Source organism: Schizosaccharomyces cryophilus (assembly GCF_000004155.1).
Source record: "Schizosaccharomyces cryophilus OY26 unplaced genomic scaffold supercont4.2, whole genome shotgun sequence".
NCBI classification, from domain to species: Eukaryota; Fungi; Ascomycota; class Schizosaccharomycetes; order Schizosaccharomycetales; family Schizosaccharomycetaceae; genus Schizosaccharomyces; species Schizosaccharomyces cryophilus.
Genome location: NW_013185625.1, coordinates 438,654 through 464,899, shown reverse-complemented (window position 1 = coordinate 464,899; position 26,246 = coordinate 438,654). Strand labels below are relative to the sequence as shown.

The 26,246-nt window shown below is 38.4% G+C and overlaps 16 protein-coding genes and 1 non-coding gene across 17 annotated transcripts; 9 read left to right on the top strand and 8 right to left on the bottom strand.

The window, feature by feature from the left end:
- The first annotated feature begins 125 nt into the window (after positions 1-125).
- On the top strand, positions 126-1,455 carry SPOG_01742 (carrier with solute carrier repeats). The gene is made up of 2 exons (XM_013166846.1): positions 126-738; positions 796-1,455. The coding sequence occupies exons 1-2, from the start codon at positions 334-336 to the stop codon at positions 1,279-1,281; spliced, it is 891 nt and encodes a 296-aa protein (XP_013022300.1). The 5' UTR covers positions 126-333; the 3' UTR covers positions 1,282-1,455.
- A 6-nt stretch (positions 1,456-1,461) lies between these two features.
- Positions 1,462-3,114, top strand: SPOG_01741 (L-asparaginase). Its single transcript, XM_013166845.1, has 4 exons — positions 1,462-1,554; positions 1,650-1,873; positions 1,924-2,776; positions 2,825-3,114. Exons 2-4 carry the CDS (start codon positions 1,788-1,790, stop codon positions 2,924-2,926), a joined length of 1,041 nt encoding a protein of 346 aa, XP_013022299.1. The 5' UTR covers positions 1,462-1,554; positions 1,650-1,787; the 3' UTR covers positions 2,927-3,114.
- SPOG_01740 (ATP-dependent RNA helicase Rrp3) lies at positions 3,043-5,080 on the top strand. Its single transcript, XM_013166844.1, has 2 exons — positions 3,043-3,404; positions 3,450-5,080. Exons 1-2 carry the CDS (start codon positions 3,240-3,242, stop codon positions 4,692-4,694), a joined length of 1,410 nt encoding a protein of 469 aa, XP_013022298.1. The 5' UTR covers positions 3,043-3,239; the 3' UTR covers positions 4,695-5,080.
- On the bottom strand, positions 4,928-6,086 carry SPOG_01739 (GPI-phospholipase A2 activity regulator). The gene has a single exon (XM_013166843.1). It carries the CDS (start codon positions 6,048-6,050, stop codon positions 5,046-5,048), a length of 1,005 nt encoding a protein of 334 aa, XP_013022297.1. The 5' UTR covers positions 6,051-6,086; the 3' UTR covers positions 4,928-5,045.
- Positions 6,087-6,884: 798 nt separating this feature from the next.
- On the bottom strand, positions 6,885-7,253 carry SPOG_01738 (uncharacterized protein; the record flags this gene model as incomplete). The annotated part of the gene is made up of 1 exon (XM_013166842.1): positions 6,885-7,253. One exon carries the CDS (start codon positions 7,251-7,253, stop codon positions 6,885-6,887), a length of 369 nt encoding a protein of 122 aa, XP_013022296.1.
- On the top strand, positions 7,214-9,198 carry SPOG_01737 (uncharacterized protein). The gene has a single exon (XM_013166841.1). It carries the CDS (start codon positions 7,435-7,437, stop codon positions 7,759-7,761), a length of 327 nt encoding a protein of 108 aa, XP_013022295.1. The 5' UTR covers positions 7,214-7,434; the 3' UTR covers positions 7,762-9,198.
- Positions 7,650-8,993, bottom strand: SPOG_01736 (transcription factor TFIID complex subunit Taf3). The gene has a single exon (XM_013166840.1). It carries the CDS (start codon positions 8,910-8,912, stop codon positions 8,445-8,447), a length of 468 nt encoding a protein of 155 aa, XP_013022294.1. The 5' UTR covers positions 8,913-8,993; the 3' UTR covers positions 7,650-8,444.
- A 423-nt stretch (positions 9,199-9,621) lies between the features above and the next one.
- Positions 9,622-11,012, top strand: SPOG_01735 (SNARE Tlg2). Its single transcript, XM_013166839.1, has 2 exons — positions 9,622-10,375; positions 10,418-11,012. Exons 1-2 carry the CDS (start codon positions 9,883-9,885, stop codon positions 10,828-10,830), a joined length of 906 nt encoding a protein of 301 aa, XP_013022293.1. The 5' UTR covers positions 9,622-9,882; the 3' UTR covers positions 10,831-11,012.
- On the bottom strand, positions 9,810-12,084 carry SPOG_01734 (DUF947 family rRNA processing protein). Its single transcript, XM_013166838.1, has 2 exons — positions 11,825-12,084; positions 9,810-11,778 (listed from the first exon to the last, which is right to left on the bottom strand). Exons 1-2 carry the CDS (start codon positions 11,988-11,990, stop codon positions 11,099-11,101), a joined length of 846 nt encoding a protein of 281 aa, XP_013022292.1. The 5' UTR covers positions 11,991-12,084; the 3' UTR covers positions 9,810-11,098.
- Positions 12,085-12,257: 173 nt separating this feature from the next.
- SPOG_01733 (CMGC/DYRK/YAK protein kinase Ppk15) lies at positions 12,258-14,717 on the bottom strand. The gene is made up of 2 exons (XM_013166837.1): positions 13,866-14,717; positions 12,258-13,818 (listed from the first exon to the last, which is right to left on the bottom strand). The coding sequence occupies exons 1-2, from the start codon at positions 14,058-14,060 to the stop codon at positions 12,388-12,390; spliced, it is 1,626 nt and encodes a 541-aa protein (XP_013022291.1). The 5' UTR covers positions 14,061-14,717; the 3' UTR covers positions 12,258-12,387.
- A 566-nt stretch (positions 14,718-15,283) lies between these two features.
- Positions 15,284-15,819, bottom strand: SPOG_05276 (uncharacterized protein). Its single transcript, XM_013167480.1, has 2 exons — positions 15,656-15,819; positions 15,284-15,600 (listed from the first exon to the last, which is right to left on the bottom strand). Exons 1-2 carry the CDS (start codon positions 15,693-15,695, stop codon positions 15,494-15,496), a joined length of 147 nt encoding a protein of 48 aa, XP_013022934.1. The 5' UTR covers positions 15,696-15,819; the 3' UTR covers positions 15,284-15,493.
- Positions 15,820-16,550: 731 nt separating this feature from the next.
- On the top strand, positions 16,551-19,412 carry SPOG_01732 (translation initiation factor eIF3c; the record flags this gene model as incomplete). The annotated part of the gene is made up of 2 exons (XM_013166836.1): positions 16,551-16,785; positions 16,864-19,412. The coding sequence occupies 2 exons, from the start codon at positions 16,551-16,553 to the stop codon at positions 19,410-19,412; spliced, it is 2,784 nt and encodes a 927-aa protein (XP_013022290.1).
- Positions 19,413-19,877: 465 nt separating this feature from the next.
- SPOG_01731 (profilin) lies at positions 19,878-20,651 on the top strand. Its single transcript, XM_013166835.1, has 3 exons — positions 19,878-19,951; positions 19,995-20,327; positions 20,408-20,651. Exons 1-3 carry the CDS (start codon positions 19,939-19,941, stop codon positions 20,443-20,445), a joined length of 384 nt encoding a protein of 127 aa, XP_013022289.1. The 5' UTR covers positions 19,878-19,938; the 3' UTR covers positions 20,446-20,651.
- Positions 20,652-20,957: 306 nt separating this feature from the next.
- On the bottom strand, positions 20,958-21,056 carry SPOG_16182. Its single transcript has one exon. It is a non-coding gene; the product is annotated as a tRNA-Ile (tRNA).
- Positions 21,057-21,374: 318 nt separating this feature from the next.
- Positions 21,375-23,049, bottom strand: SPOG_01730 (ribose-phosphate pyrophosphokinase). The gene has a single exon (XM_013166834.1). The coding sequence runs from the start codon at positions 22,831-22,833 to the stop codon at positions 21,628-21,630; it is 1,206 nt and encodes a 401-aa protein (XP_013022288.1). The 5' UTR covers positions 22,834-23,049; the 3' UTR covers positions 21,375-21,627.
- Positions 23,050-23,113: 64 nt separating this feature from the next.
- On the top strand, positions 23,114-24,491 carry SPOG_01729 (20S proteasome component beta 5). The gene has a single exon (XM_013166833.1). It carries the CDS (start codon positions 23,258-23,260, stop codon positions 24,071-24,073), a length of 816 nt encoding a protein of 271 aa, XP_013022287.1. The 5' UTR covers positions 23,114-23,257; the 3' UTR covers positions 24,074-24,491.
- Positions 24,492-24,621: 130 nt separating this feature from the next.
- SPOG_01728 (protein phosphatase regulatory subunit Sds22) lies at positions 24,622-26,104 on the top strand. The gene is made up of 2 exons (XM_013166832.1): positions 24,622-24,825; positions 24,891-26,104. Exons 1-2 carry the CDS (start codon positions 24,715-24,717, stop codon positions 25,743-25,745), a joined length of 966 nt encoding a protein of 321 aa, XP_013022286.1. The 5' UTR covers positions 24,622-24,714; the 3' UTR covers positions 25,746-26,104.
- The last annotated feature ends 142 nt before the right edge of the window (positions 26,105-26,246 follow it).

Sequence of the window (26,246 nt, the reverse complement as noted above, 5' to 3'; positions counted from 1 at the left end):
TAAAAGAATAGGTAAAAGCATGCAATTGTAAGTATAAGCTATTAGGAGAACCATTTTAAAAGGTTGATATATCCATTGTTGAAGAGATTTTATAGAAAAAAACTGTTGTTTTTTATGAAAGAATTCCAGTAACCTACAAGTTGAAGGGTATTATTAGGAAGCGTCTAGGAAACCATATAAAGAGAACGAATTGGTAACTTGGGAGTGTTTTACTTTTGAAATTGAATAACTGAGTATAGGTTTCTTTTAATATCTTTAGGTAATTTTGGTAATAATTTATGAACAAAGCAGCTTGCTGTTCAGCGAATTTTTGGCATTGCAAAAACCAAACATATGTCTCAGTCAGCCAACGCAGTAGAGCCTAAACAGAAAAATGCAAATCATTTAAGAGCAGGTGCTTTAGGAGGATTTATATCAAGCGCTGCTCTGCAGCCCTTGGATCTTTTGAAAACGCGATTGCAACAAAGTCAACATTTACCTCTGCCGCAAATTATTCAAAATGTCGTTCGCAAAGAGGGAGGCATTACGTCTCTATGGAAAGGAACGTTTCCCTCCATCCTCAGATCAACGACTGGGTCATCATGCTATTTTTATGTTCTCAACTCGTTGCGACGGTATAACCCACAGAGCAATTCGTCCAGCTTAAAAAACTCTCAAAATTTTTGGATTGGGGGGTTCTCGCGAGCAATCGTCGGGTTTGTCTTTATGCCCGTAACTGTCATTAAAGTCCGCTATGAAGTAGGTCTAATATTAATCACTAACTTTCGATTTTTGCTTCTAACGATTCTTCTTTAGAGTAATTACTATTCCTACACTACTATTGGATCCTCCATAAAAAGCATCTGGAAAAAAGAAGGTATCGCGGGGTTTTTCCATGGCTTTGGCGTAACAGCTCTTCGAGATGCACCTCATGCTGGAATTTATGTTTATTTTTACGAGCTTTCTAAAGAAACAATTCACAATCTTCTTGGGCACTTTCAAGATACCCCTTCTGGTGCTGTTCCTCAGAACCCATACAACAATTCCGTCAATGTGCTTTCCGGTATGATTTCGGGAACCATAGCCACTGCTATAACAAATCCTTTCGATATGCTAAAAACCCGTGTCCAGTTGCAACCCGACATCTATAAAAACTTTTTCTATTGTGCCAGACGTGTCTATATGAATGAAGGATTTTACGGTTTCTTAGATGGACTCGCCCTCCGAGTTTTACGAAAATCAGTTTCTTCAACTATTACCTGGTCTGTTTACGAGTGGGCCATGCATCGAAATGATACGTAGACTTTTTGATTCCTTTTTGTTTATGTCTTGACATGAAGATAATTCCTGTAGATTTCTCTATAGACTCATGGATTACACCTTTTGATATGCATGTAATTATCTTTCTGAAAAATAAAATTTGTATTCATTCCACGCACTTACTGTTGGAATATGGCTGTCCAAGCAATTCCCTAACTTCTTTGGGCTTTGAGTGATATGATGAAAGCATACTACCTCCTGTATACATGTTTTCATAGTAACGTATATTTACATCGCATTTTAGTACCCTTTCCCGTAAGTCATTTTGTGATGAATTTCCTATACATTCTTGAAAACTATGACCTTCATCATGATACTATGGTAAACTTCAAAATTGCTAAACAGCATAGAGACTACCAACGGAATAGAGGATTTTGCAGATAATTACAGGGTTCACATACCCTTTTGTTTTCTAGCTTCATACTTAGAGCCACTGTCATACTTATGGGGAATATCCTTATTGGAGGAACGTAAAGTAAAACAGCAGCATGAACTCTGGATTCATTATTGCCCATGCTGGAGCAGGCTTATATTCAGAAAGAAGGGAGCATTCGGCGAAGGATGCATGTGCAAAGTATAGGCATTTTATTTATTTCTTTTCTATGATACTAATTCTTCTATTAGAGCATGCATGCATGCAAAACTCGAGCTTGAGGCGACATCTAATGCAATCGCAGCGGCGGTAGCAGCCGTAAAGGTACTCGAGGACAGCCCGGTCTGTAACGCTGGTACAGGATCGAACTTAACTGTCAACGGTGAGGTGGAATGTGAGGCTGGCTTGATGGAGTCTCAGACAGGAATGGCTGCAAGCGTAGGTGTATGCAAAGACTATAAGTATCCATCCGAGCTTTGCTCAAGACTTTTGAAGAAACGAAAACTTCCAAAAAGTCATGGTCGAATACCTCCCTCAATGATTGTAAGTCATGGAGTTAGCGAATTTTTGAAGGAGGAAGGGTTTCCAACAAATAGCAACGAGGACTTAAAGACCGATGGGTCTCGTAAGCAGTATGAAAAATGGAAGCAATTCCTCGAAGACGATGTCAAAATACCAACTGCTCAAGATACAGTCGGTGCAATATGCATTGATCCCTCTGGCGAATTCTGCGTGTGCTGCAGCAGTGGTGGTATACTATTAAAGTCTACAGGAAGGATTGGATCATCGGCAATACCTGGCCATGGATTCTGGTTAGATAGACACATGAATGCAACGGGAAGCTCTACGTTTGCTACATGTATGACCGGAACAGGTGAACATATTTCAAACACAAATTTCGCACTTAGATGTTCAAACCTAATGTTGCATACAGAAGACGAGGTCCAAGTTCTTGAAAGCCTCATCCGAGAATTTTGGGAGCATCCATCATCCAAATATATTCCAAACTTATCTTTAGGATTCATTTTTGCGAAAATGGAAGCATTTACTGGATCACAAAGTCGGCGTTTGACATATGGCTTTGCAAACTCCTCGCCGGCCATGGTATGTAGCAGCAACGTACTATTTCTTTTTCTTACTAACACTTGGAAGGCAATTGGACATATGAAAACCAATTCAAAAAAGCCTCATGTCCTTATTACTAGGAATCATGATAAACCGTATACCATTAGTGTTGCCTCCGGTAGGCTTTAATTGAATCCAATCACTCCTTCGTCATTAAAGCATTATTATTCTTCAACTTTATATGAATTCCTTTTCACTGAAGAATGACACTTTTAAGACTTTGTTTATTTGTTACCGTTGTGAAAATTCAAGCTCGTTATCCATCTTTTTGGCGCTATACCTCGTAGGACAGGGCTAACGAAATTTAACACTTTTTGCTAAATGTTGAGGGCCATTAAATTTCAACTTTAGCATTTCCCAAGTGAAAAAGAAATTTACTGTACATCCTTAATTCTTGCCTTTTCCCTTTGTTTTGTTGAATAATTCTCCTTATTTTTTTGAGATGACGACGGATATTAAAAAGCAGAAGAAAAATGTTAAAGTAGACGGTGTCGAAGACGAAGGTTTCAAGGAAGAAACTGAAAAAAAGACGACTTCTGCATCAAATTCGTCTTCAGAGGACGAAGATCAAAAGAAGGAAGCTCCTCCTAAAACCTTTAGAGAATTGGTAAGGCTTATGAATTGTTTGCAATTTTTTCTAACAATTATGTAGGGCGTCATTGAAGAATTGTGCGACGCTTGTGAGAAATTAGGCTACAAGGACCCCACTCCTATTCAACGTGAGGCCATTCCAACTGCATTGAATAAACGAGATGTGATCGGACTTGCCCAAACAGGAAGTGGTAAAACCGCTGCGTTTGCTATCCCTGTAATCCAGGAATTATGGGACAATCCTAGCGCTTATTACGCTGTTGTGCTTGCCCCTACTCGAGAGCTGGCTTACCAAATTTCTGAACAGTTTGAAGCATTGGGAGGTGCCATTGGTGTTCGAAGCGTCGTTATTGTAGGTGGAATGGATATGGTTTCTCAAGCAGTTGCTTTGTCCAAAAAGCCACATATCCTTGTTTGCACTCCTGGACGTTTGATGGACCATTTGGAAAATACCAAAGGATTTAGTCTGCGAAACCTAAAGTATCTAATTATGGATGAAGCTGATCGTCTATTAGATATGGATTTTGGACCTATCATTGATAAATTTTTAAAAGTCATTCCCAAAGAAAGACGAACTTTACTTTTCTCTGCAACCATGACCAGTAAGGTTGAGAAGCTTCAACGTGCTTCTCTTCATAATCCTGTTCGAGTTGCCGTTTCTTCCAAGTTCTCCACCGTAGATACCTTGATTCAGCGTTACTTGTTTTTTCCTTTTAAGCATAAAGACACTTATCTCGTTTATTTAGTTAATGAGCTTGCTGGCAATACCATCCTTGTCTTTGCACGCACAGTACATGATACCCAAAGATTGGCAATTTTGTTGCGATCTCTCGGATTCAGCGCAATTCCTCTTCACGGTCAATTGTCTCAAAGTAATCGTCTTGGTGCCTTAAACAAGTTCAAATCTGGCTCTAGATCGATTATGGTTGCTACAGATGTAGCTGCTCGTGGTTTGGATATTCCGCTTGTTGATGTCGTTGTCAACTACGATATTCCAACTGACTCAAAAGCATATGTTCATCGTGTTGGTCGTACTGCTCGTGCCGGACGTGCCGGTAAATCTGTCGCTCTTGTAACTCAATATGATTTGGAACCATTCCTTCGTATTGAGGCTGCTATTGGTAAAAAAATGCAAGAATATGAGCATGAGAAGGATGCAGTATTCTTATTATCGGAGCGAGTGGATGAAGCACAGCGAGAGGCTGCCATTCAAATGAAGGAACTGCAAGATAGGAGGAGGTCCAAAAATAATTTTCGTGCAAAGCGCAAGCATGATGATCTTGATCGTGAAGAACAAGTCTCTTAGATTAAAGGACGCAAGGCTTGAAAAAAAAATTTTTTTTTGTTAAAATGAAAAAAAGGAAAGAATAAAAAGGACAGGTTTTGAATCCTTATTTTTTGGATACTATGGTTATGTTAATAATAGGAATAGATCATATACATAATTTTCAGGTGCGTGGATTGGTAGCATAAGAAAGTAGGATACAAATCATAACCGTTGCTTCGTGTATGATAATTTCCGTATACGCTCAACATACATGCGTATAAAACTTGATTTATTATTGATAATTGATTCTATGAATGAGGATGACTTTGGGAAATATATATAGGACAAAGAAATATAAATTAGGAGGGAAAGAATAAACAAAAGAAAGATTCAATCTCTGCCATACATGGATTTTAATTTAGGAGAACCGGCAATTGTGTCATACACCGAGCTTTTGATTACAAAACTGTAAATGTAGTAAGTGATAGGTACTGTAGCTAGGTGCCAAAGGGAATGAGCATCAATTAAATTCGCAATAGGGCTAAAATCGAAAAGCTCCAAGGAAGCGGAAAGCATCAAGGCGGTCACGGACAAAGCAGGCCATTTTGTCCAATGAAGTCCACTATTTCTATGTTTCCATGAATAATAGAACCAAGCGAAATTTGAAAGCAAGCCTATTGAAAGGTTCGCCTTCATGTTGTAATCGTAATCAAATGTATAAAAGGAGAGATAACTGATGTGTGACAGAAAAGCAAGGGAAAAAAGAGTTGCTAGTAAGAAAGTAATGGGTTTACCTCCCTGCTTAAGATCCAATTTAAACATTAGAACGAGTGAATTATATAAGCCAAATAAAACAAAAGCACCGGCTGAAAAATAGTCCAATTTTTCTGTGATGGGGGTGTCGCGAATGTGAAAAACACTGCTCCATATCCATGCGTTCATGCCAATCAAGGCCCATTTCAAACACAACGATTTACTATGATGAGAGGCAGGGATGCAACGACGCATACGTTGATAACCATCGTAATGGACGATTAGGTTGAAAATAGAGAATAAGACGCTAAAGAATTCCTGAATGCCACAAACTCGAATGAAGTACCATTTACCAAAATATTGCTGAGAGGGAACTCCATTCATGGCAAAGTAGTGTTCAGTATCAATTTGGCATTCGTAGCGGCAATTGCTACCACAATCCCAAAAGAGTAATCTCATATACCAAGGTAGCATGCCATTTTGAGATGGATTTTGATTACAGTCAATGTTGATACAATTATTCAAGCATGTCCTGTAGTATGGGTGTGAATCACCAGTGCTCGCTGATGCGCATTTTAGCGTAGATGCGATCAAAAATAATGCGAAAAAAGAAAGAACCAAATTGAATTTTACATTAAGCATCCTGAAAATAGAAGAGCTAAACCCATGAAGTTGTTTCCGAGATACTTTGTTATGCCACTGTTTTGGGTAGGAAAGGAACAATGTAACCTGAAAAAAAAAAAGTGTAAACAAATGCAAAATCATGGACTTCTTTGGGAACGAAAGGTGAAAAACATAAGCGTTGGTGCCTAAAAAGTGTATATGTGGGTTACAAAAATAGCCACCAACTATCAACACGCTTCTGAGACTCTGCATACGTATATATGTTCCATAGGTTCGTAAACATGGATTTATATGCATGGTATATGGCTTCAGTGATGGATTTAAGGGAATGGAAAAAGTTTGTGTTTTAGTAACATTTCAAAGCTTGATGAATAGGTTCGAAAAATTCAAACCAGATCATGATTTGAATAGAAACAGTTTGGAAACCAAGAGAAATGGTGTAGATCAATCATTTAGAGCATCTTTTTAAAACAAATAAATAACTTGATAATGATTCGCTTAAATATTGATTCGAAGGTTCTCATTCATTATGGAAGCCTCTCTAGACCATCATCAAGTAGTAGAGATTTCTTGTACAGATCGCTTAAAATAAGTTGATGCGATCCTTCTTTTCGTGTTTAGTCAAAGTTGAACTTGAAAAGATCCATGACTTGTACTACCCTTGGCTTGGATCCCTCGTCTCTGATGGAAACCAAGTATACTCAACTCGGGTGAGCTATAAGTAGCACCATCACTGTTGTATTGAGGAGAAAATATTATACATCAAAAGCCCAAAAAAAAAGCTTTTCACAAAGCCGCAGCAAGTTTTGATGTACAAGTCGCAACAAGGAGACCAAAATATGAACAAAGCGCTTACGAATATGGATCCTTGGAATAATGCGCATACCGAGGAGGTGAGCATACCGGAGGAGTACGGATACCAGAAGCGTAAGTGTCAAGGGTTTGGTATTCTTCCACTGAAGGAACTTCTGAGGCGGGTATTGAATTGAAATGCAAAAAGTAAACAAGAGTAAGATGTATAGCGAAAATGAGAGAACAGTAAATAGACCAGAGGACAAAAGAAGATGCGGAAGCACCGTTGGTCGAAATGGAATACAAGAATCCTAAAAAAAGAAAAGTGAGACCAATTCCAGCGTAACAAACTTTCGTTGCCTTTTTACCGCGTTTAAGAAGAAGCATTCGGCCATTTTCATAAGGACTTATCCGTGTACTTGATGCCATTTTGATATTGCACTTTATAGGCGAAACGAGTACTTATGCATTAGCAGAGTATGACCTGCCTTCGTTTTAATTCGTACCAAACCAGTCCTTCTCATCCTTTATGAATTGAATAACCAAGGAAATTTTTATTTTTCATAGAGAATCGTTTTTCTAGTTTTTAAAAGACGGTTTATGCTTCACAATGGATTCTGATGTGGAAATGGAAGAGTTGCAGAATCTAGTCGCAAATGAAGAAAGAACTCTGGAGCTTCAAGAGAAAGAAAAGAGCATGTACCTAGAACTTTTTGAAAAATTCAAAATACTGGAAAACATAAACGGGTTCTTGCTCATTGCTCAATTAATTTATCGACTGGTAGTCTTTTTTACAATTCTAAGTTCTCCAGACAGTGCAACTTTACGCTTATGTATCTATTTAGAATTTCTTGTTGGATTGCTTACTATGGTCTACTTTTTCGGAAATATTGTTTGGCTGAAGACGGATATGTATAAAAGTTTTGTCTCTGACTAAGGGTTTAGAATGCTAATGCAGTTAGCTTGGCAAAAAAGGGTAAAGTACAAAGATGAAAGCATGACATGAAGAGAACAAGGATGGCCTTATGATGAGAAAACAGTCATGCAACGGTGAATGAATTCTGGACGAAAAAGATTCCCTTTATGCTTCGCACAATTTGATACACACTTGTGAGTTTTGGTACATAAAAACAAGGATGAACCTTTTGAGAGCTGACGACGGATCTCCTATGAGATTCCCAAATTTCCCTGGTAAGAGATCATAGAGTTTAAAGAAAAATGGGGAAAACCAGCAATGACTGCTGCTAGAATCAACAAATGAATGTTTAATACTGAAGCCTTTTCCAGATCCGTCTTGTAAGCCAATCAAAACCAATTGGAAAGAAATATTAATAAATAAATACCGTTTTTTATGCGGCCATGAATTTACGTATTCTAATAGACCAAATCCTTAAAAAAAAAAAAGCAAACCCCGGCTTTTCCATCAGGACGACTTCTGTTCCAAATACAAAGATCCAAAGCCAGCACTTCATTCATCGTTTAATCTCAAATTTGGAAAATATATAATAGAAACCTTTGGGTTCAATAAAAAGACACTCCATTCCGGTAAGAGACTTTCTCGAAGGACCAGAACAGATGTTCAAAATAAAGTATAAAGCCATTTCGTGAGATAGAACCATCTTATGTAGGATGTGAAGGGTTGTTTTGAACTGCAGAGGAAAATATGGTGTCTTGAAATCGCTCGGGACCGCTAACACGCACTTGTTTTTGCACAAGGTTCGTCAACCAATCTTTAGGCTTTGTCTGTGTTTCTGTGGCTGGCTGGAACCCTGCTACACGTCTATATTCGTCCATTTGAGGTCCATGGAACCATTCAATAAACGCCTTCACATCCTCTTCTGTACCATCGAGCAAGCCCACTTCTTCAAGAGCAAGGCGAAAGTCCTGCAGGTCGCAATTTGGTTTTCTACTCACTTCTGCTTCTGCCATTGTCGTTTCGGAAAGCAGTTGGATATAACGAATCATTATATCTGTAAACGAATCCAACAGGGACACTTTCGTACGATCAAGGCCAGCTGCACGCAGTGTTTGCGAGCAAAACACTCGCATAAGACAAAAGTAAATGTCGTTTTTGGGTGATCCTTCCATGAGATCCTTTGTAACCGTAGAAACGCGTAAATAAAGGGGTTTCGCGTTTTTCTCCAAATCGTGCTTGTGGGTGACCAGAGCTTCAGTACATTTCAGGATTGCGATGCATCTTAGGGTATCGTATGTACGATACGATACTAGAGCGAAAGTAAGGTAATCCACTAAAATGGGTTAACATTACGTTGGGATTTGTTGATAAACATAAACAGAGTTGAAGAAATTTTGATATTTGGATTTTTTGTCGCATAGCTGTAGAACGACCAGTGTTGGCTTTGCAAACCTTGAGATTCATAAAAGATGATTGAAATTGTCTCTAGGAAAGTCCAAGAAGGTGTCTTTTTGCTGCTTGCTGCTTGACATTACGTTTTGCTAAAAGAATTTTTCGCAACGAAGATTTCCTTATCAAAAGAAAGCTTTCAAGCTTTATTAGCGTTTTAGCATTAGAACCAGAGAAATATGTACAGTTTCTCTGTAGCTGTATTCGTCTTGAGCTTTGAAGAATTGAATCCTAAATAGGTTTCTTTAGGATCTATTGTCGATTTTCGTACAAAGTTTTCTGCATTTATCTTTTGTAACTTTTCTATTCAACAGTAGATCATATATACCAATGCTCTCAATCCTGAAAAAGGAAATCCAACTGAATGTTTACCGTTTACTGATACCTTGCATTCCATTATATCATAAGACAGGAAACCTCAGCCAAAAGAGGCTCTTTCCCAGTTTCTCTTTTTTGTCAAATTCAATTGATTCTTGTTTAGAAATATTTGTGTTTATAGCTCTTTTTAACTCTACAAAAAGAAGCGGTCTCGTTTGCTTTTTCAAATATTCGTAATCGCACTTACTTGTAGGGACGCTCGTTTGAAGGCAGCAGATTTGCAAATTAGGTGAAAAAAAAAGGTACAGATTGTTTTAAGCTTCTTGGAATTTATTTATTATTTAATTTTAAAGAGAGGATCAAAATCAATCAACCATGGCTTATCGAGATCGAACTGGATTGTATATAACGTTTCGACAGTCGTATGCTCATCATGGTCAAAAGCTTGAGTTTTCGAAGTGGGATCAAAAGGAAGAACGACAAAACCTTATTCACAAGGATGTGGACGATAATGTTGTAATAGAAATGGACATGCTAGCTCCCAAATGGGTTGCTGTCGAAAGCGACATCAATTTCCTGCTGCAGAATACTCAAAGAAATATTCAGTCACTAGACAAGCAATATGCTAAGCATGTTCTTCCGAGTTTTTCGGATAAAACGGAACAAGAGAATGAGATTCAGCGCCTAACCATAGACATAACGAGTGATTTCCAAAAATGTCACCGGATTTTACAAACAACGAAACGTCAAACGAAAACCATTCAGGGTTCAGAAGCTTTGGTTGCTCAAAATCTTTTGGCAAATCTGGCTTCTCGTATCCAAACGGAAAGTGCACAGTTCCGGAAGAAACAATCTACCTATCTAAAAAGTAAGTGATAACTTCAAAAACGTCAGTACTAAACATTGCTAGAACTACGAGGCTTGAACTCTGATTTCTCCTCTTCAGATGCGAAACTAGAGGATACCGTGTCTGACGTTGCAATTTCGCAGTCTACAATTCAACAAGCTGCTCTTATGGAAGAGCAAGGTGAAGACGAGCGGGCTGTTCAGCATGAACGGGCAATCGCCAAAATCGCCGAAGGTATCCTTGAGTTAGCTCAGATGTTCCAGGATTTACAAGGATTGGTAATTGAGCAAGGTGCTCTTGTAGATCGCATCGACTTTAACGTTGAGCAAACACAGGTTCATGCAAAATCCGCTGAAAAAGAACTAACGAAAGCTGAAGGTCATCAAAGAAATACGGGACGGCTGCGGTTCATGTGTATTCTAGTCCTTATTATTATTGCTTTATTAATCATATTAATTGGCAAACTTGCACGATAATGTCTAAATGATGTCTTTTTATTATCATTATTATTATTCCGGATTTCATGTTCTTTCCTTCTTTTTAATTCCTTGTCTTGATTTTTTATATAATAGCAATATATAATTCTGTTTAAATATAATTCCTTGATCGTTGCTTTCATTTTTAGATGCAAAAAACTTGTGTATTCAACGATAAGAACTACTACCCTAACGTTCATAATTAAAAAATCCAAAACCCCTTGTTAACCCAGATTAATAAAATAAAGAAACTTCAAAAGCTCGTCGTCTAAGAACTTGAAGATGGAGCCGAACGTGCACGCGGCAGGCGCTTCTTCTCCTTCTGAGAGCGCTTTCGCAGTTTCTTTTCTAGATAACGATCCAACTTCTTAGTTCCCTCCATAGATTTATACTTATCCAATTGAATCAACTTCTTCTGATCACTCTTCTTCATATAGAAAGGCTTCTTTCCTTGTTTAACTTGGTCTCTTTCGTGGGCGCGTTGCTCACGTAAAACTCGTTCTGCTCTCTCCTCTTCAAAATTTCTTTCCATTTTAGACAGAAGAGACTTTAATGTCGCTTTAAGAGCTTCTGCGCGTTCAGAGTCTTTGCATTTCTTTAGCTCTTCGCGCAGTTGCTCAATTTCCTTTTTCCGGTATTCAAAGACAAATGAATAGTTCTTTTTTACTTTCTCTTTATTTAAATTTCCGGATAAAGAATCAAATCGAGGGTCCCTTGTAAATTTCTTGGGAACATCAACAACCTCTCGAAATCGAGAAACCGGTCTCTTGCTTGATACTTCCATTGGCGCATGCTTTTTTCTTTCGGTACGGTGATGTCCTTCATGTTCATCGGTCTTCCCTTCTTTCTTTCTATTCAGCGCCAATTCTTTCCTTTGAGCTTTCTTCTGTTCCAACTTTAATTTCTCTTGAGCGTTCAAGAGCGTATCAAACGGAATTTCTGATATCTCTATATACTACGTTAGAATTCTTCCTCATTCATTTTTTATCCTTACGGTTTTTAGCGGATTCCTCTTCCACATCTGAGGTTGCTTCTGGTTCACTCTCTTCCATTCCATTAAACTCTTCTTCTGAAACCAATTCCTCTGAACTACTTATTGGCTCATCCTCATCAACATTAACATGAGCTAAACTTCCTGTTTTTAACGCGTTTTTGCCCATGGAGTGAATATTGACGTTTCGCGAAAGTGTACAGTTAAGGTGAAATTTCCAAAGGTAGTAAAAGGAAAAGTCAATATGCTGTCTTGAAAAGTCAGGCAACAAAATAATTGAAAATTAGTTAAACAAAAAAGTTTAGGAAAACTTTAAGTATCTGAATGATTGTAGATTCATACAGTACCGAAGCTACTTAGACAACAATTCTGCAGACCTGATGAGGTTTTAAGAAAAAAAACTTTCATTTTATACAATTTAAGATACCAATATATAAAATTTCATGAATTTGAAAAAAAAAAAAATAACCTATTCATATCATAAACAATGGAATCCCTCGAAAATAATCCTTTATAAACCACGGTTTTTACTCTAAGAAAACATAACTACTAACAACAAATAAGCGTTAAAAAAATTCATCTGTCTCTTCGTTGTCATTACCAGTATAAGCATCAGCAGGGGGATAGTATTGTGGCAATGGTCTCGTCTGTACGAACTCTTCTGGTTCATTCGTAACATATGTACTGGCACGCTGTAGCGAAGGGGGAACCATGGCTTGGTTTCCAATCGTGTGAGAACGGTTTCTTGTGCGAGGCGTAACGAAAGGTGGCTTCTGCTTATTCATATAATATTGGCTATAGGAAGCACCGGTAATAAAAGGATGTGCTTTCGCCTGGTCAGGGCTCCAACGCTTCAAAGGATTTAGCTCCAAAAACTGCTTTACAAAGTCAATGAAACACAATCGCTCTTCATGTTCTTCGGGTGTGTGCTTAGGAGTGGTTTTGCGACGGGGATAATTCATTATAATAGCATCCAGTGTTTTCTCACCAAAATACTGTTTTCCTGGTTGTTCCACCTTGTTGTTTTCGATAGAGAACTGTTCAATTGATTTGAGCTCGTATACCTTTCGTCCGTTGACGAACGAAATATTAAAGTATTTTTTTGCGTTCTTCCCCATTTCAATCATCCAAGCTGGCGGGGTTCCTAGCATATCCACTATGCGACAAATTTGGTTATACTCAGAATTTCCAGGAAACAGAGGAAGGCCCAAAAACAGTTCAGCGAGAATACAGCCGATTGACCACATATCAATGCCACAATTATAGTGGAGACCTAAAACAACTTCTGGACTTCTGTAAAAGCGAGACTGAATATACGTATATACGGTCTGTCGTTCATGACAGGCGCTGCCAAAGTCAATTACTTTGACATTTGGAGAAGATAAATCTTGTAGGAGGATATTTTCTGGTTTCATATCACAATGAATAATGCGTGCTTGTTTTAGTAAAGAAGCGCATGAAAGCAACTGAATAGCAAACGAACGTACAAGACTAAGGTGAAGGCCGCGAAACTGATTTTGCTTAATCAATTCATAAAGATTGATGCTCAAAAGCTCAAAAACCAGGCATAAATGATTTTTATGCATGAACTGATCGTATAAGCGAATCAAATGACGCTTATCATCCGGATCATAACGGTTGTTAAGAAACTCTAAAATTGAAACTTCCATGACGCATTGATTATAGAATGCTGGTTTATTTTTAATTACTTTGATAGCTACAATCCTTTGTGTTTTTAAATCTTGGCATTTCGCGACTTGACCAAAGGTACCATGACCTAGAGTATCGAGAATTAAGTATTTTCGGCCTTCATCTGTTCCAAGTAAATCATTGACATACAATATATAGTCATGGTTAGTATTATCGTAACCATGATTATGCACGGCTTCGCTTGGCTTTGTGAGAGGTCTTCGAGGATTTTGTTCCGATGAAAACTGAAATCTGGGATTACAAATAGCATATGTATTCGCAAGCTTTACAGTAAGAGCTTCTAGTGGCTACATAAATTTGGATTAGTTAATGGAAATGATAAATTGGTACTTACACTTATAAAACTTCCATTGGGAGAAGCTCTTCGATAACTGTAATTTTTCGCCATGGGAGGTTTAGGAGGAGTAAACGTGGCATTCGCTCCTGAGGAAGATACATGACGAGCATGACTGGTTTGAGGGGGCCGCGAATATGCCCTGCTTCCTGAATTGCTGTTGGTTAAAGGAAGAATGGGAGAGTTGGAGTCCATGGTGCCGAATGCAAGTTACAAGTAAACAAATGAGTTGTTCGCTTAGTCGAAACACTTACCGGTAGTATTTGAAGGGAAAAAATGGGGAATAATAAACACGCACAGGATTCGACAGGCGCAAGCAGGGGAAATGTGTAGCGTCCCTGGAATCTACTGTCGCTGTCCAAATATAAAAGCTTTTCCTTTTTTTTCTAAAAGCAATAGCTAGACGCAAGAGCGAAGTATGGAATTGTTTACGATCTTAAGGTACCAGCAAATGAATGGAAAACAGGAACAGAGCTTCCTTAAAATACTATTGAATGAAAATCCGAGCTGTGGACACTGCTGTCTTGTGGAAGTAAGTTCCAGAGACGTGTGATATGATCCAAAAGAATTTCACAGTTAATTGTCAATCCGAAAACAAATACAATTTTGCGAGACACAAACTTGGTTCCTCAAAATGAACTTGCAAATGAGACCTTTGATTAAGAAATGGGTCTTTTTTTTCCAAATGAATCGGCTCTTGACAAATATGTTATTCGGAGGACTGCAATGGTGCTATCAAAGATGGATTTTTATGATAAAATGAGCAATTCGATCCAATTCCTTCTCAACACTGCTACTCTAGCAAGTCGCTCCTAATATGTAGTTGGTAAAAGATAAATGCATACGAGTAAGCTGATTATGACGACACCCTGGGTACCGCTGAGCTGCGGCAGATTCTACCTCATTATTTGTGAAATATAATGAACCTCGTTAAAAGCATCTTTTGGGATGAACAGATGTAATATTATTCGAGCTTTGGGAGTATAATCTTAAGATGAGTAAATAAAAAGGTAAAGAGAAGTATTTTATATGAAAAAGTGCACGGGAATATTAGTTGATAGAAAAAAAGAAACAAAACAGGAACAATAGGCTGACATTATAAGATTTACTGCAGTTACAAAATTTGTCACACTTTCTTGAAGAGTTAATTTGGACATGGTTTCTTTTCCGTTTCGTTGGGATTTGACTACTGGAAGGATGATGGAATGGGCGGTTTAATATGGTATACTATTCCGTAACAAGTCCTTACTTAAATTAACAAGATGCGTTAAGCTGACAAGTACAACGACATGACTGTTATAGAGAGAATGCCTGGATACCCGTTTGGCTACATTATAAAGGCAATCATGTGTCTACGCTTCCATATTAAAAGCAAAGTACGGTACATATGCACTTTGACATCCTTCCTTTCCAATGGATGAAAGGAGGTCATTACTTTACATGTCCGCCGACAAGTGAAGCACAAACTTTTTAAGTAAATAGGACAAAATTTAATGTTTATATAAATCAAAGATCATTTATCTTTTCAAATTCAAAGAAATACGCCAACAGCACCTTTCCGAAAGACAAACGTCTTTTCACGGGCAATATTGAGGTCCTGTTAAAATAACGGAATTCTTCCAAGATATTTAAAGCTGAGGAACAAGAAAGTTACCGACGCGGGACTTGATAATGGCGACGGAAGCAATAAAAACGCCAAGGCTGATGAAAATGGAAGAGTTTTCCTTGTTAACAACTAAAAGCGTTAGTGAATTTTTCACCAACATAAATAACAAATAAATAAAACCTACCCTTCTTTACCAAGTTCTTTTTGTCAGCGATACGGTCCATGATTATGAATAGTGGTAGAGGGTTGGTCAACGGAGAGGTTTCGTTTAGTGTTAACTACCCAGAGATTCTTTAGTAAATAAAAATTGGGAAAAATGAATAAATAAATAGAAAGAGAGAAAGCGAGAGTGTGATGGTCAAAGGATGATATTAAAAATAAACGCGAAATAAAATAAATAAAATAAAAAATTGGAATTTGGAATTTGGAATTTACAAACTGGTTTAAATGTTTTCGTCTTATTCGAGAGTTTCTAATATAATTTCTTAGCATACTTATTAATGAGTAGAACGCAAACTGATTGCTTAGGTTTTACAATTGAATCAAGAGCTTTTAAAAAAATAAAACAAACCAATGACACTATTTACGTCAAGAGACAGGAGTCACCGTGGATGAGAGGAAAAGAGGGAATTGGAAATTATTGTTCAAATGGCTAGATAAAAAAGAAAAGGAATTGAATCTTAAAAGGAATCTATTCTTGATTTAGGGGGAAAGCTGTAAGCCGCTATTTTTTCTTACTCCAATATGAAAGGAGCAAATGACATCTAAAGTAAAAGAAAGACAAAATTCTCAAAAATGCTTTAATACAATCACCTAAAGGAACAAATGAAATTAATTAACTTACAGTCAGAAAGAAACCATGTATCTTTTTGTAATTCAAATTAAAAAACTGAAGAAATACTAAAGTTTCTTTCTATTGAGGTTTGTTTACTGAATAAGAACATATCTGTTTACATCGGTATCACAAGATAACCCACTACGGCACTGTATGGTAAACCAGGCAGAACATATTTTTTCATTGAGCAGGTCCTCACCCTTCCTTTGACTGCTGTGTCAAAAAAAACTTGCCAACCACCAACATGTCGAGATTCTTCAAGGGAGGCTCAAATGACAGTGATGCAGAATCCGTGGACTCCTCCGAAGGCAACCGCGTAGTTGCTTCAAAGACGAAGACTGAAGAGTCTTCTTCAGCGGAGGAAGAATCGAGTGAAGAGGAAAGCTCATCAAGCTCCGCATCAGAGTCTTCTGAAAGCGAATCAGAATCAGAATCAGAAAGTGAATCAGAGTCCGAGTCTGAATCTGAAAAAAGCAAAGGTTCCGAGGTTCCCGCAAAGAAGCGCGATGTTTCGAAAAAGCCAGTCTCTTCTTCTGAAGAGTCTGAATCCGAGTCAGAGTCCGAGTCCGACTCTGAGACTTCTGATGAAGACAAATCAGAACAATCCGAAACCGATAGTGAGGAAGACAGCGAAAGTTCTGAATCCGAGTCAGGTTCTGAAGAGTCAGAGTCTGAAAGCGAGTCAGCTTCCGAGTCTGAATCTGAAGGCGAAGCGGAATCCGAGTCTGAATCTGAGGAATCAGAGCGCGCTGGTCCCAGTTCTTTCTTGAAAAAGCCCGAGGAAGCCAAGCCCGCTGGTTCTCGTTTTCTTCGTGGTGAAAGTAGCGAAGAAAGCAGTGATGAAGAGGAGGGTCGCCGTGTCGTCAAGAGTGCTAAAGATAAGCGCTTGGATGAATTTTACTCTGTTATCGATAACATGAAGAATGCTATGTCTGGAAACAAATGGATGGTAGTTTCTAATGAATTTGATCAGTTAAATAAGATCGCTCAAAAATCCTCCGAAGCAGGCCGCCGTCCTCCTGCTTATATTGAATTTTTGTCAAACCTTGACCAAAAAGTTGAGGGCGCCGATAAAGCTTTCATCAAGAGTCTCGATGCTGCCAATGGTCGTGCTCTAAACGCTCTTAAGCAACGTGTTCGTAAAATCAGCCGCCAATTTACTTCAGAAATCCAACGTTTCCGCGAGAATCCTGAAGCTTTTATGAAGCCCGCTGCTGAAGTCGCGGAAGTACCCAAACCTGCCGCGAAGGCTGGTCAAGATGAGGTTATCGTTGGCGGCGTTGCTACTCGCGGTATCGTTGCTCCTACCACGGATGAGCCTAAGACTGAAGAAATTTCTCCTTCCGACATCTTCAAGCACCTTCGTGCTATTTTTGAGGCTCGTGGTAAGAAGAGCACCGATCGCACCGAACAAATTCGATTCCTTGAAAAATTATCATCCATCGCTGTTACAGATTATCAACGTCTTCGTGTTAAGGTCGCTCTTTTAGCTGCCCGATTCGACATTAATACTGGATCAAGCCAGTATATGCCCTTTGAGCAATGGAACGGTGCTTTGAAGGAACTCCACAGCATTTTGGACATTTTGGATGCTAATCGAAAGGTTGTTATTGTTGAACAAGTAGAAGATGAATTTGAAGATGAGGAAGAAGCTGTTGCTGCTAGTGCTAACAATAACGGTGTCGTTCAAATCCAGGGCAGTGTCGTCTCTTTCTTAGAACGCTTGGATGATGAGTTCACTCGCTCTCTTCAAATGATTGATCCTCATGCACCAGAATATATTGAGCGTCTTAAGGATGAAACTGCTTTATATACATTGCTTGTACGAAGCCAGGCTTACTTAGAACGTATTGGCTTCGTTGAGAGCACTTCTCGTCTAATTATGCGTCGTCTTGAGCGCGTCTACTATAAGCCTGGACAAGTTATTCGTGCTAACGAGGAATCAGCCTTGCGCGCCCTCTCTCCTGATTTCGATCTTGCTGTTACCCCTCGTGCAACTACTGATACTCCTGATAAATTAATCAACGCTCTTTGTGTCTACCTTTATAATCACGGTATTAGTTTACTTCGGACTCGCGCCATGCTCTGTCATATTTACCATGAAGCTCTTCAAAATCGTTTCTATAAGGCTCGTGACATGTTACTTATGTCGCACTTACAAGATAGCGTACACGCTGCTGATATTGCTACACAAATTTTGCATAACCGTACAATGGTCCAAATTGGCTTGTGTGCATTCCGTAATGGTATGATTCAAGAAGCCCAATATGCTCTCCAAGATATTTCTACCACTGGTCGTATTAAGGAGCTTCTTGGTCAAGGTATTCAAGCTCCCAGGTTTGGCCAGTTTAATCCCGACCAAGAACGCTTGGACAAACAACTTGTCCTTCCTTTCCATATGCATATCAATTTGGAGCTTCTTGAATGTGTTTATCTCACATGCTCTATGTTTATGGAAATCCCTGTAATGGCCGCTGCTTCGGCTGCTTCTGATGCTCGTAAGCGTGTTATTAGTCGCCCCTTTAGACGCATGTTAGAATACACGGATAGACAACTCTTTACTGGACCACCTGAAAATACCCGTGAATTTATTATGCAAGCTTCTAAGGCATTGGCAGAAGGTGATTGGCGTAAGAGTGAAGAATTAATTCATGCTATTAAAATTTGGAGCTTGATGCCAGACACTGACAAGATCAAATCTATTCTCAGTGACAAGATCCGTGAAGAGGGATTACGTACCTACTTGTTATCATATGCCGCATTCTTTGACTCAGTGTCCCTTGATTCTTTAGCGGAGACATTCGACCTTCCTTTGCAACGTGTAACTGTTATTGTTTCTCGTTTGCTCTCCAAGCGGGAGATCCACGCTGCTCTTGACCAAGTGCACCGTGCTGTAATTTTTGAGCGGGTTGAGATTAACAAGTTGGAGAACATGGCAATTTCGCTTAGTGAAAAGACTGCACAATTACATGAAGCAAATGAAAAGCTCTATGAGCAAAAAACTCAACACACAAATCCTCAAGATAACAGACGTCGCGAAAAAACTGGATCGGTGAAACGACGCAATGATCGTTCCGACAACCGGGGTCGTCAAGACATGAATTAAGTTGAAGCGCATTTGGTGGAATGTTTTCAGGCAATATAATCTCAATAAAATGATCTAAGTATTTGTCGTTTCTTACGGATGTTTTCTAGTCGATTTCTTTTAGATACTTTATAGATGAATAGGCATCTGTAATGTCTTAATGGTACATAAAGAACTTGTACAGCTTAACCTGCTGGGATTGTAGTTTTTGTGAGTATTCAATATATATGTCTTGTAGTCTATACCCATGTACTTGCTTCGCTTTCTCTAAACAATGAACAGCAGGGACAATTAAGAGAAACATAGCTTTTACCGATATTTATAATTTTTGAAATTCATTTTAAAAATACTAATACATTTTTATTTACTTACAAAACTCTTTTCTTCATTTCTTAATTAACGTTATTAAATTACATTGCGGTATTTATTTTTAGGATACTTAAAGGGTCGGTAGATTAATTCTCCAGAGATATGACACTACAGGATACGGTCTGCGGATTCTTCCTTTTTCCTACTACGAAACCTTCAGTTTGTGAATTGATTCAGGATGTCTTGGCAAGGTATTGTTCAAAATAGGAAGAAAGTTTACTAACTTGAGGATAGCTTATGTTGATACTTCCTTACTTGGTACCGGCAAAATTGATCAAGCAGCCATCGTTTCTAGAGCTGGTGATAGCGTTTGGGCTGCTTCTTCTGGATTTAATCTTTCTGGTCCCGAAATTCAGAGCCTTGCAGCTGGATTCCTAGACCCTCCCAGTATGTTTGGCACTGGTATTCACTTGTCTGGACAAAAATATATTACCATTCGTGCTGAGGGTAGATCCATCTACGGAAAGCTCCAAAAATCCGGTATCATCTGTGTTGCTACCAAGCTTTGCATCTTAGTAGCTCATTATCCTGAGACTACTTTACCCGGTGAGGCAGCCAAGATTACAGGTAAGTAGTTTTCTTGATGCTTCCAAGAGGAGTATACAGACTGAGATCGTGAATACGGTACTAACATTCTATTTGTTTAGAGGCTCTTGCCGATTATCTTGTCGGTGTTGGCTATTAATCGTCGCTTTTAAAATGGCCTCCCGTTTGAGTCGATATTACTTTCTTTTCCCAAGTCGTATGAATAACGAAATGAATAGTGAGTGAAAGGATGCTATTTTGTTTAAAATGACCTTCGACTAGACTTTGCTTTGCGTTTTTCTAGTACTTGTAGGTTCAATAAATATAGAGGAATCGTAAGGGTTTCTTTTCTTTTTTGCAAACACAGTTAGAAGCCAAGGTAAACGTAAATCTTGGCATTCGTTTTTATTCAAGTTGTCATTTTTTCTAAAAGATTGTAATCGTAGAAGATTTTATCAATGCATATGATATTGTGAAAAGGTGAAATCAAGAAATGTTCATCCCACAACCACTGTAGATACATAACCAACATCCATGAGATATGCGTAGACAATGGAAGAACTCTTCTGACGAAAAAAAAGTCCTTTTCAATTAAATAATAATAGTAATCATCACCGTAAAGAGTGTTCAAATGTCACATAAATCATTCATTTTTCATGGATAAAAAAAAGCTGCTCCCGGCGAGGATCGAACTCGCGATTTTCACGTAACACACCTCCACAGAGGAGTATCATATAAGCATGAGGCCTTAACCAGCTTGGCCACGGGAGCAGTCGTTGACTAGTTTATTAACTAAAAATATATATACCCGTAGTGTTTTTGCACAGTATATGAGCTCGCAAACAAATGAAGAATGGAGATTCTGTTCAAAAGTTAATGCCGCTCTTTGATAATAGATTGTTGTAAACAGAATGAGAATATAGTATAGAGCTATTCAAGTTTATTTTGGATTGTGGGCTTTTATTCTCAACTACGGAACAGAATGACCATATTTGTGCATGTTTTGTGGCATAAAGGGTCCTAAATTATTCAAAGAAATTCTTATTATTTATTACCTAAAGAACTTTATACAATGCATGCATTTGATAACTCTATAAAAGAGTATTTAGGTAGTCTCTTGCTCTTTACAGTTGGAAAATGAGGATGATAAAGGGTGGTACAGCTCGGCCCTTCTCTAAGGTCTACTACTGTTCCAATGTTCTGTATATTTTTATGATAAGTATATTAAAAAAAATCCAAAAAAAGGTTCATTGTGCAGATTAGAGACCAACATTAAATTGGCACATGTGCAAAACAACGAGCGTCTGCTCCTAAAGCTATAGCTATGGAAGGGGGAGTAATTTCAATGAGCTTTTTTAAACAGAAAGCTAATACTCTCACCATTGTGAGTACGACGGATGGCTTCAGCCAAAACACCACTAATGTCAATCACAGCAAGCTTAGTGCTTTGCGCTATTAACTCTGGCTTTATGGGATAAGTATTTGTCACAACAATTTGCTCAATACAATTACAGTTTTCCAACTCTTCGAGGCAATTATTTTGGAAAATGCCGTGGGAGCCCATGACAATGACACGTTTCGCACCGCAGCGCTTAACCAAATGTTCGGCAGCAATGACAAAAGCGGTAGGATTCTCAATCATATCGTCCATTAATAAGGTGGTTTTACCCCTCACATCACCAACTAAGGTGATCATGCGCTCAGTGAAGATAGAGGCAGAGATTATGTTTTCTTCTTCTTCATCATCACTAGGACATCCGCCTTGAGAATAAGTATTCTCAAGCGTGCAGTCCTCCGAAAAATTGCTGACAGGAGTACTAACAACGTCCTCGTCGTCCACGATATGTCCCAATAAATATTTGGAGGTGTGGATACGGGGACGTTCCGAGTGCCTGTTAGGAACGCGTTCTTCCTCGACTATAGAATCATTGATAGTAGCGGGAAAGTGAGAGCGCCTACTCCTGTCTGTGTTACATAAAGCGAATTCCAAACCTAGAGTGTCAGCCATGCTAGTTACCCGCTTGGCACCACCTGGGCTTTTCGAAACCACAACTGCTTCTTGCCAATCCTCAACATTTCTGCGAATCCATTCGGCAATATTAGGTTCAGCGTACAAGTTGTCTACTGGACGGGTGAAGAACCCCTGCATTTGAGATGCATGCAAGTCCAAAGTTATTATATGATCAACACCAGCTACGGTTAACAAATTCGCAACCATTCGTGCAGTGATTGCGTCACGATACTTTCTCTTTTTTGATTGCTTAGAATAAGGGAAATAAGGCATTACAGCTGTGATCCTCCTAGCGGAGCCACCTTTGCAAGCGCTAATCATAACGAGTAATTCCATCAAACTGTCGTTCACAGTAGAGCTACCACTTTGAAGAACAAAAACATCTTTGTCACGCACAGAGTCGTGGATCTCTACACTTGTTTCCCCATTCGAAAATCGCTTCAATGACACCCTGCAAGGCTCTTTCCCTAAACGTTGTGAAATCAAGCGCAAAAGCTCCGGATGTGAAGTTCCTCCGATAACTGTTGCACTTTTCATCCTTTCAACCTCGTTCTCAATGTGTTTCGTCACTTTTCCGACAATAATATCACCTTCTTGCAACTCGGCAATCTTATTCCACAATTTCTCTCGACTCAACTAAAGCAAGCTTTTCTTCAGATTCTACCGGCCTCTTATTAGGAAGGAAGAACTTTTACGCAACTTGTTTCCGTATGATCATAAGCTGAAGTTGGTTTTTTCTTAGTTTGTAATTGCCTTTCTCTTCATCGGTTGCCCATACCTTTAAATCATTAAATAGATAGGAAACTGTAACGGAATACGGGATTCACAAAAAGGATGTCTAACGAAGTACGCTATGTGAAGTGGTATAGGAAGTGTTTGGCGTACATCCCTACCAGAGCCTATACTGCTTACTTACTTAGCTGCTACAGAGTGTACGGCAGACGACTGACTTGTCGACAAGATGAACTCAATTTTAACAAAATATACGGAAGAAGCTTCTAATGAAGGACAGGAATGTTTAGAGGATGAAAGATTTCAGAACCGTTTTAACGTCGTTCCAGTTCCTGAAGCTTCTTTGTACTTGAGAAGCTTGACGGACGAAACTCAAAATCGAAACTGTTTAATCAAAATGAATCACGGTACGACAACTCTGGCATTTCGTTATCAACACGGTATTGTGGTGTGCGTTGATTCCCGAGCTTCGGCTGGTCCCCTGGTAGCATCACAGACAGTGAAGAAAGTGATTGAAATCAACCCATATCTATTAGGTACATTGGCTGGTGGTGCTGCCGATTGTCAGTTTTGGCAAACCGTATTGGGTATGGAGTGTCGCTTGCATCAACTTCGTAACAAGGAATTGATTTCCGTCTCTGCGGCCAGCAAAATTTTAGCAAACATCATGTATTCCTACAAGGGTTATGGACTCAGCATGGGTACCATGCTTGCGGGTACCGGAAAGGGCGGCACTGCTTTATATTACATTGATAGTGATGGTTCTCGCCTTAAAGGAGACGTGTTTTCTGTCGGTTCTGGTTCCACTTTTGCTTATGGTGTTCTTGACTCTGGCTATAATTGGAATCTGTCGAAAGAAGATGCTTTGAACCTTGGTCGCCGATCCATCGTTGCAGCCACTCATCGAGATGCCTATTCTGGTGGTTCTTTGAACCTTTACCACATTGATGAAAACGGATGGCAATTCCATGGTAACTTTGACGTCGATAAGCTCATTTGGGAAGCAAAAGATACAGAAGGTTCTTTTGCTCATATACCTCGATAAATGAATGCTTTTTTTTTCTATAAAAAAGCCATAGACAGGTATAGTCATGAACGGTTCAAATATTTTCAAAGCTTTTGTTAGTTTTCTACCCCAACTGCTGTGTAACATACGTACTGAGTGAAACTTTGTATATGGAAACAGTCAAGCTTCAGACAGATATCTTTGAACCTTGAAAACCCTTGTGTGTTCTTGATGAACCGAAGCGAACCCATTGTCGTTTCCTTGTGATGTCCTATTTCAAGTCTATCATTTCTTTTGCTACGATTTTAGATTTTTCCTTTACTTTTTTTTTCAATGAGATAATGGTTTTTCCCGTTACCCTATAAATACTTATACTTTGTGTCAGAGTGCATTTCGACCGTGATGACCTAAATTGGATCAGTAGCTTTCTACATTTGATGAGCTTTGTAAAAATTAATAAATGATATTTTCTTTCATAAGCTTTTTAAAGAAATAGTTCAGCTGAAAAAGAAGAAAAAATTGATCATGATATATAGATAATGAGATACTTTGAATTTCGTTAAATGAATACATCCAAAAGGATGTATGCCTATATCCTCAAGAAACCTAGCTTTTGTTATTTCGGTGCACTTTGTAGAAAATCAACTGCTGCTATTCTTTTGGATTGTATTCAGTAAAACATGAGTGCCTATTCAAATGGTAGTAGAGACCAACTAATTCATGATGATCTCAACGTTCAACAAATAGAAGCTGACGAAGACCTCTTAGAAGAGTTTCCTGATGATACAGAGGTAATACAATTTAATAGTTTTGATTTATTACTTTCGAAATGGTGATTAACAAATTAACTGCGTAGGTGATCGACTTGGTACAATCGCGAATTACCAGTATCAAAGCTTTAGGACTCGAAAGATTTCACCGACTTGATAGCTTGTGTCTCCGACAAAACCAAATACGAAAAATCGAAAATTTACCGAAAACCCTCACAGAATTAGATTTATACGACAACCTGGTTCGTGAAATCGAGAATTTAGACGGGCTGGTTCACCTAAAAAACCTCGATCTATCATTTAACAATATAAAAGTGATTGAAAATGTAAATCATTTAAAAGAGCTAGAAAACCTGTATTTTGTCCAGAACCGTATCCGCAAAATTGAAAACCTGGAGGGATTAAATAAGCTTGAGAATTTAGAGCTAGGTGGAAATAAGATCCGAATTATTGAAAATTTGGATACTCTGACGAATATCGAAAAGCTTTGGCTTGGTAAAAACAAGATCACCAAGTTGGAAAATTTGGAAAACCTTCAACGACTTTCCCTTTTGTCCATTCAAGCCAATAGAATTACGAGGTTTGAAAATCTAAATTGCCTGTCTCATTGTCTCCGTGAATTGTACATCTCACACAATGGTCTTACCTCATTTGAAGGCATTGAAGTGCTGGAAAACTTGGAAGTTCTTGACGTTTCCAATAACTATATCAAGCACCTTTCCCACTTGAAGGGGTTGAAAAATTTACAAGAGTTTTGGGCTAGTAACAATGAATTTGCTTCTTTCCAAGAAATTGAGGATGAACTCGGTGGTTTGAGGAAACTAGAAACCGTTTATTTTGAGGGCAATCCTCTTCAGAGATCCAATCCTGCGCTATATCGAAACAAAGTTCGACTTTGTTTACCTAATCTTCTTCAGATAGATGCTACACCTACGCGTTAATGTCGTTCTTCATGTTGGTTTTCTTTTTTCTAAATCGTCGTTTTCATTTTCTGTTATTCAGTTGCAAACTCATTGTCTTTACATTTCAGAGTTTGTTTTCCTTTTGTCTATCGTCTATGTTCCTTATATTTTGATCATATAAAACGCTGTCTATAATAAAGCTACTGTCTATTTGCCTATAAACTCATTGATCTCTTACTTCAATAAAAACATATAAGATAGCAACCTTTATTTAATAATAACTTTCTGTAACGAAGTTTCGAAATGGAATAGAAGTTTTGGCCACTAGATTTATAAAAAAAAAATTGGACTAGTGCTTTCATGTAAAGATGTTCTTCTTAAAGATTCTTACAAGACAGTATGAACACTTCCAATAAACTTCATTCAAGTCAAAAGAGATACAAAGACTAGAGATTCATCTGAAACTTTTTGTTTTTAAGGATTTGTTATAAATATTATACTTAAGTTTTTTTTACTACGATATAACGTTACCCGCATTGT

Bases quoted from the DNA above. Each gene is read 5' to 3' on its own strand.
- SPOG_01742 (XM_013166846.1), top strand. From the start codon at position 334: ATGTCTCAGTCAGCCAACGCAGTAGAGCCTAAACAGAAAAATGCAAAT. The intron at 739-795 runs GTAGGTCTAATA...ATTCTTCTTTAG, and splicing joins TCATTAAAGTCCGCTATGAA to AGTAATTACTATTCCTACAC.
- SPOG_01741 (XM_013166845.1), top strand. From the start codon at position 1,788: ATGAACTCTGGATTCATTATTGCCCATGCTGGAGCAGGCTTATATTCA. The intron at 1,874-1,923 runs GTATAGGCATTT...TTCTTCTATTAG, and splicing joins GCGAAGGATGCATGTGCAAA to AGCATGCATGCATGCAAAAC. The intron at 2,777-2,824 runs GTATGTAGCAGC...AACACTTGGAAG, and splicing joins CAAACTCCTCGCCGGCCATG to GCAATTGGACATATGAAAAC.
- SPOG_01740 (XM_013166844.1), top strand. From the start codon at position 3,240: ATGACGACGGATATTAAAAAGCAGAAGAAAAATGTTAAAGTAGACGGT. The intron at 3,405-3,449 runs GTAAGGCTTATG...ACAATTATGTAG, and splicing joins CTAAAACCTTTAGAGAATTG to GGCGTCATTGAAGAATTGTG.
- SPOG_01739 (XM_013166843.1), bottom strand. From the start codon at position 6,050: ATGCTTAATGTAAAATTCAATTTGGTTCTTTCTTTTTTCGCATTATTT.
- SPOG_01737 (XM_013166841.1), top strand. From the start codon at position 7,435: ATGGATTCTGATGTGGAAATGGAAGAGTTGCAGAATCTAGTCGCAAAT.
- SPOG_01736 (XM_013166840.1), bottom strand. From the start codon at position 8,912: ATGGAAGGATCACCCAAAAACGACATTTACTTTTGTCTTATGCGAGTG.
- SPOG_01735 (XM_013166839.1), top strand. From the start codon at position 9,883: ATGGCTTATCGAGATCGAACTGGATTGTATATAACGTTTCGACAGTCG. The intron at 10,376-10,417 runs GTAAGTGATAAC...AAACATTGCTAG, and splicing joins ACAATCTACCTATCTAAAAA to AACTACGAGGCTTGAACTCT.
- SPOG_01734 (XM_013166838.1), bottom strand. From the start codon at position 11,990: ATGGGCAAAAACGCGTTAAAAACAGGAAGTTTAGCTCATGTTAATGTT. The intron at 11,779-11,824 runs GTAAGGATAAAA...CGTAGTATATAG, and splicing joins AGAGGAATCCGCTAAAAACC to AGATATCAGAAATTCCGTTT.
- SPOG_01733 (XM_013166837.1), bottom strand. From the start codon at position 14,060: ATGGACTCCAACTCTCCCATTCTTCCTTTAACCAACAGCAATTCAGGA. The intron at 13,819-13,865 runs GTAAGTACCAAT...AAATTTATGTAG, and splicing joins CCAATGGAAGTTTTATAAGT to CCACTAGAAGCTCTTACTGT.
- SPOG_05276 (XM_013167480.1), bottom strand. From the start codon at position 15,695: ATGGACCGTATCGCTGACAAAAAGAACTTGGTAAAGAAGG. The intron at 15,601-15,655 runs GTAGGTTTTATT...TAACGCTTTTAG, and splicing joins AAAGAACTTGGTAAAGAAGG to TTGTTAACAAGGAAAACTCT.
- SPOG_01731 (XM_013166835.1), top strand. The intron at 20,328-20,407 runs GTAAGTAGTTTT...CTATTTGTTTAG, and splicing joins TGAGGCAGCCAAGATTACAG to AGGCTCTTGCCGATTATCTT.
- SPOG_01730 (XM_013166834.1), bottom strand. From the start codon at position 22,833: ATGAAAAGTGCAACAGTTATCGGAGGAACTTCACATCCGGAGCTTTTG.
- SPOG_01729 (XM_013166833.1), top strand. From the start codon at position 23,258: ATGAACTCAATTTTAACAAAATATACGGAAGAAGCTTCTAATGAAGGA.
- SPOG_01728 (XM_013166832.1), top strand. From the start codon at position 24,715: ATGAGTGCCTATTCAAATGGTAGTAGAGACCAACTAATTCATGATGAT. The intron at 24,826-24,890 runs GTAATACAATTT...TTAACTGCGTAG, and splicing joins AGTTTCCTGATGATACAGAG to GTGATCGACTTGGTACAATC.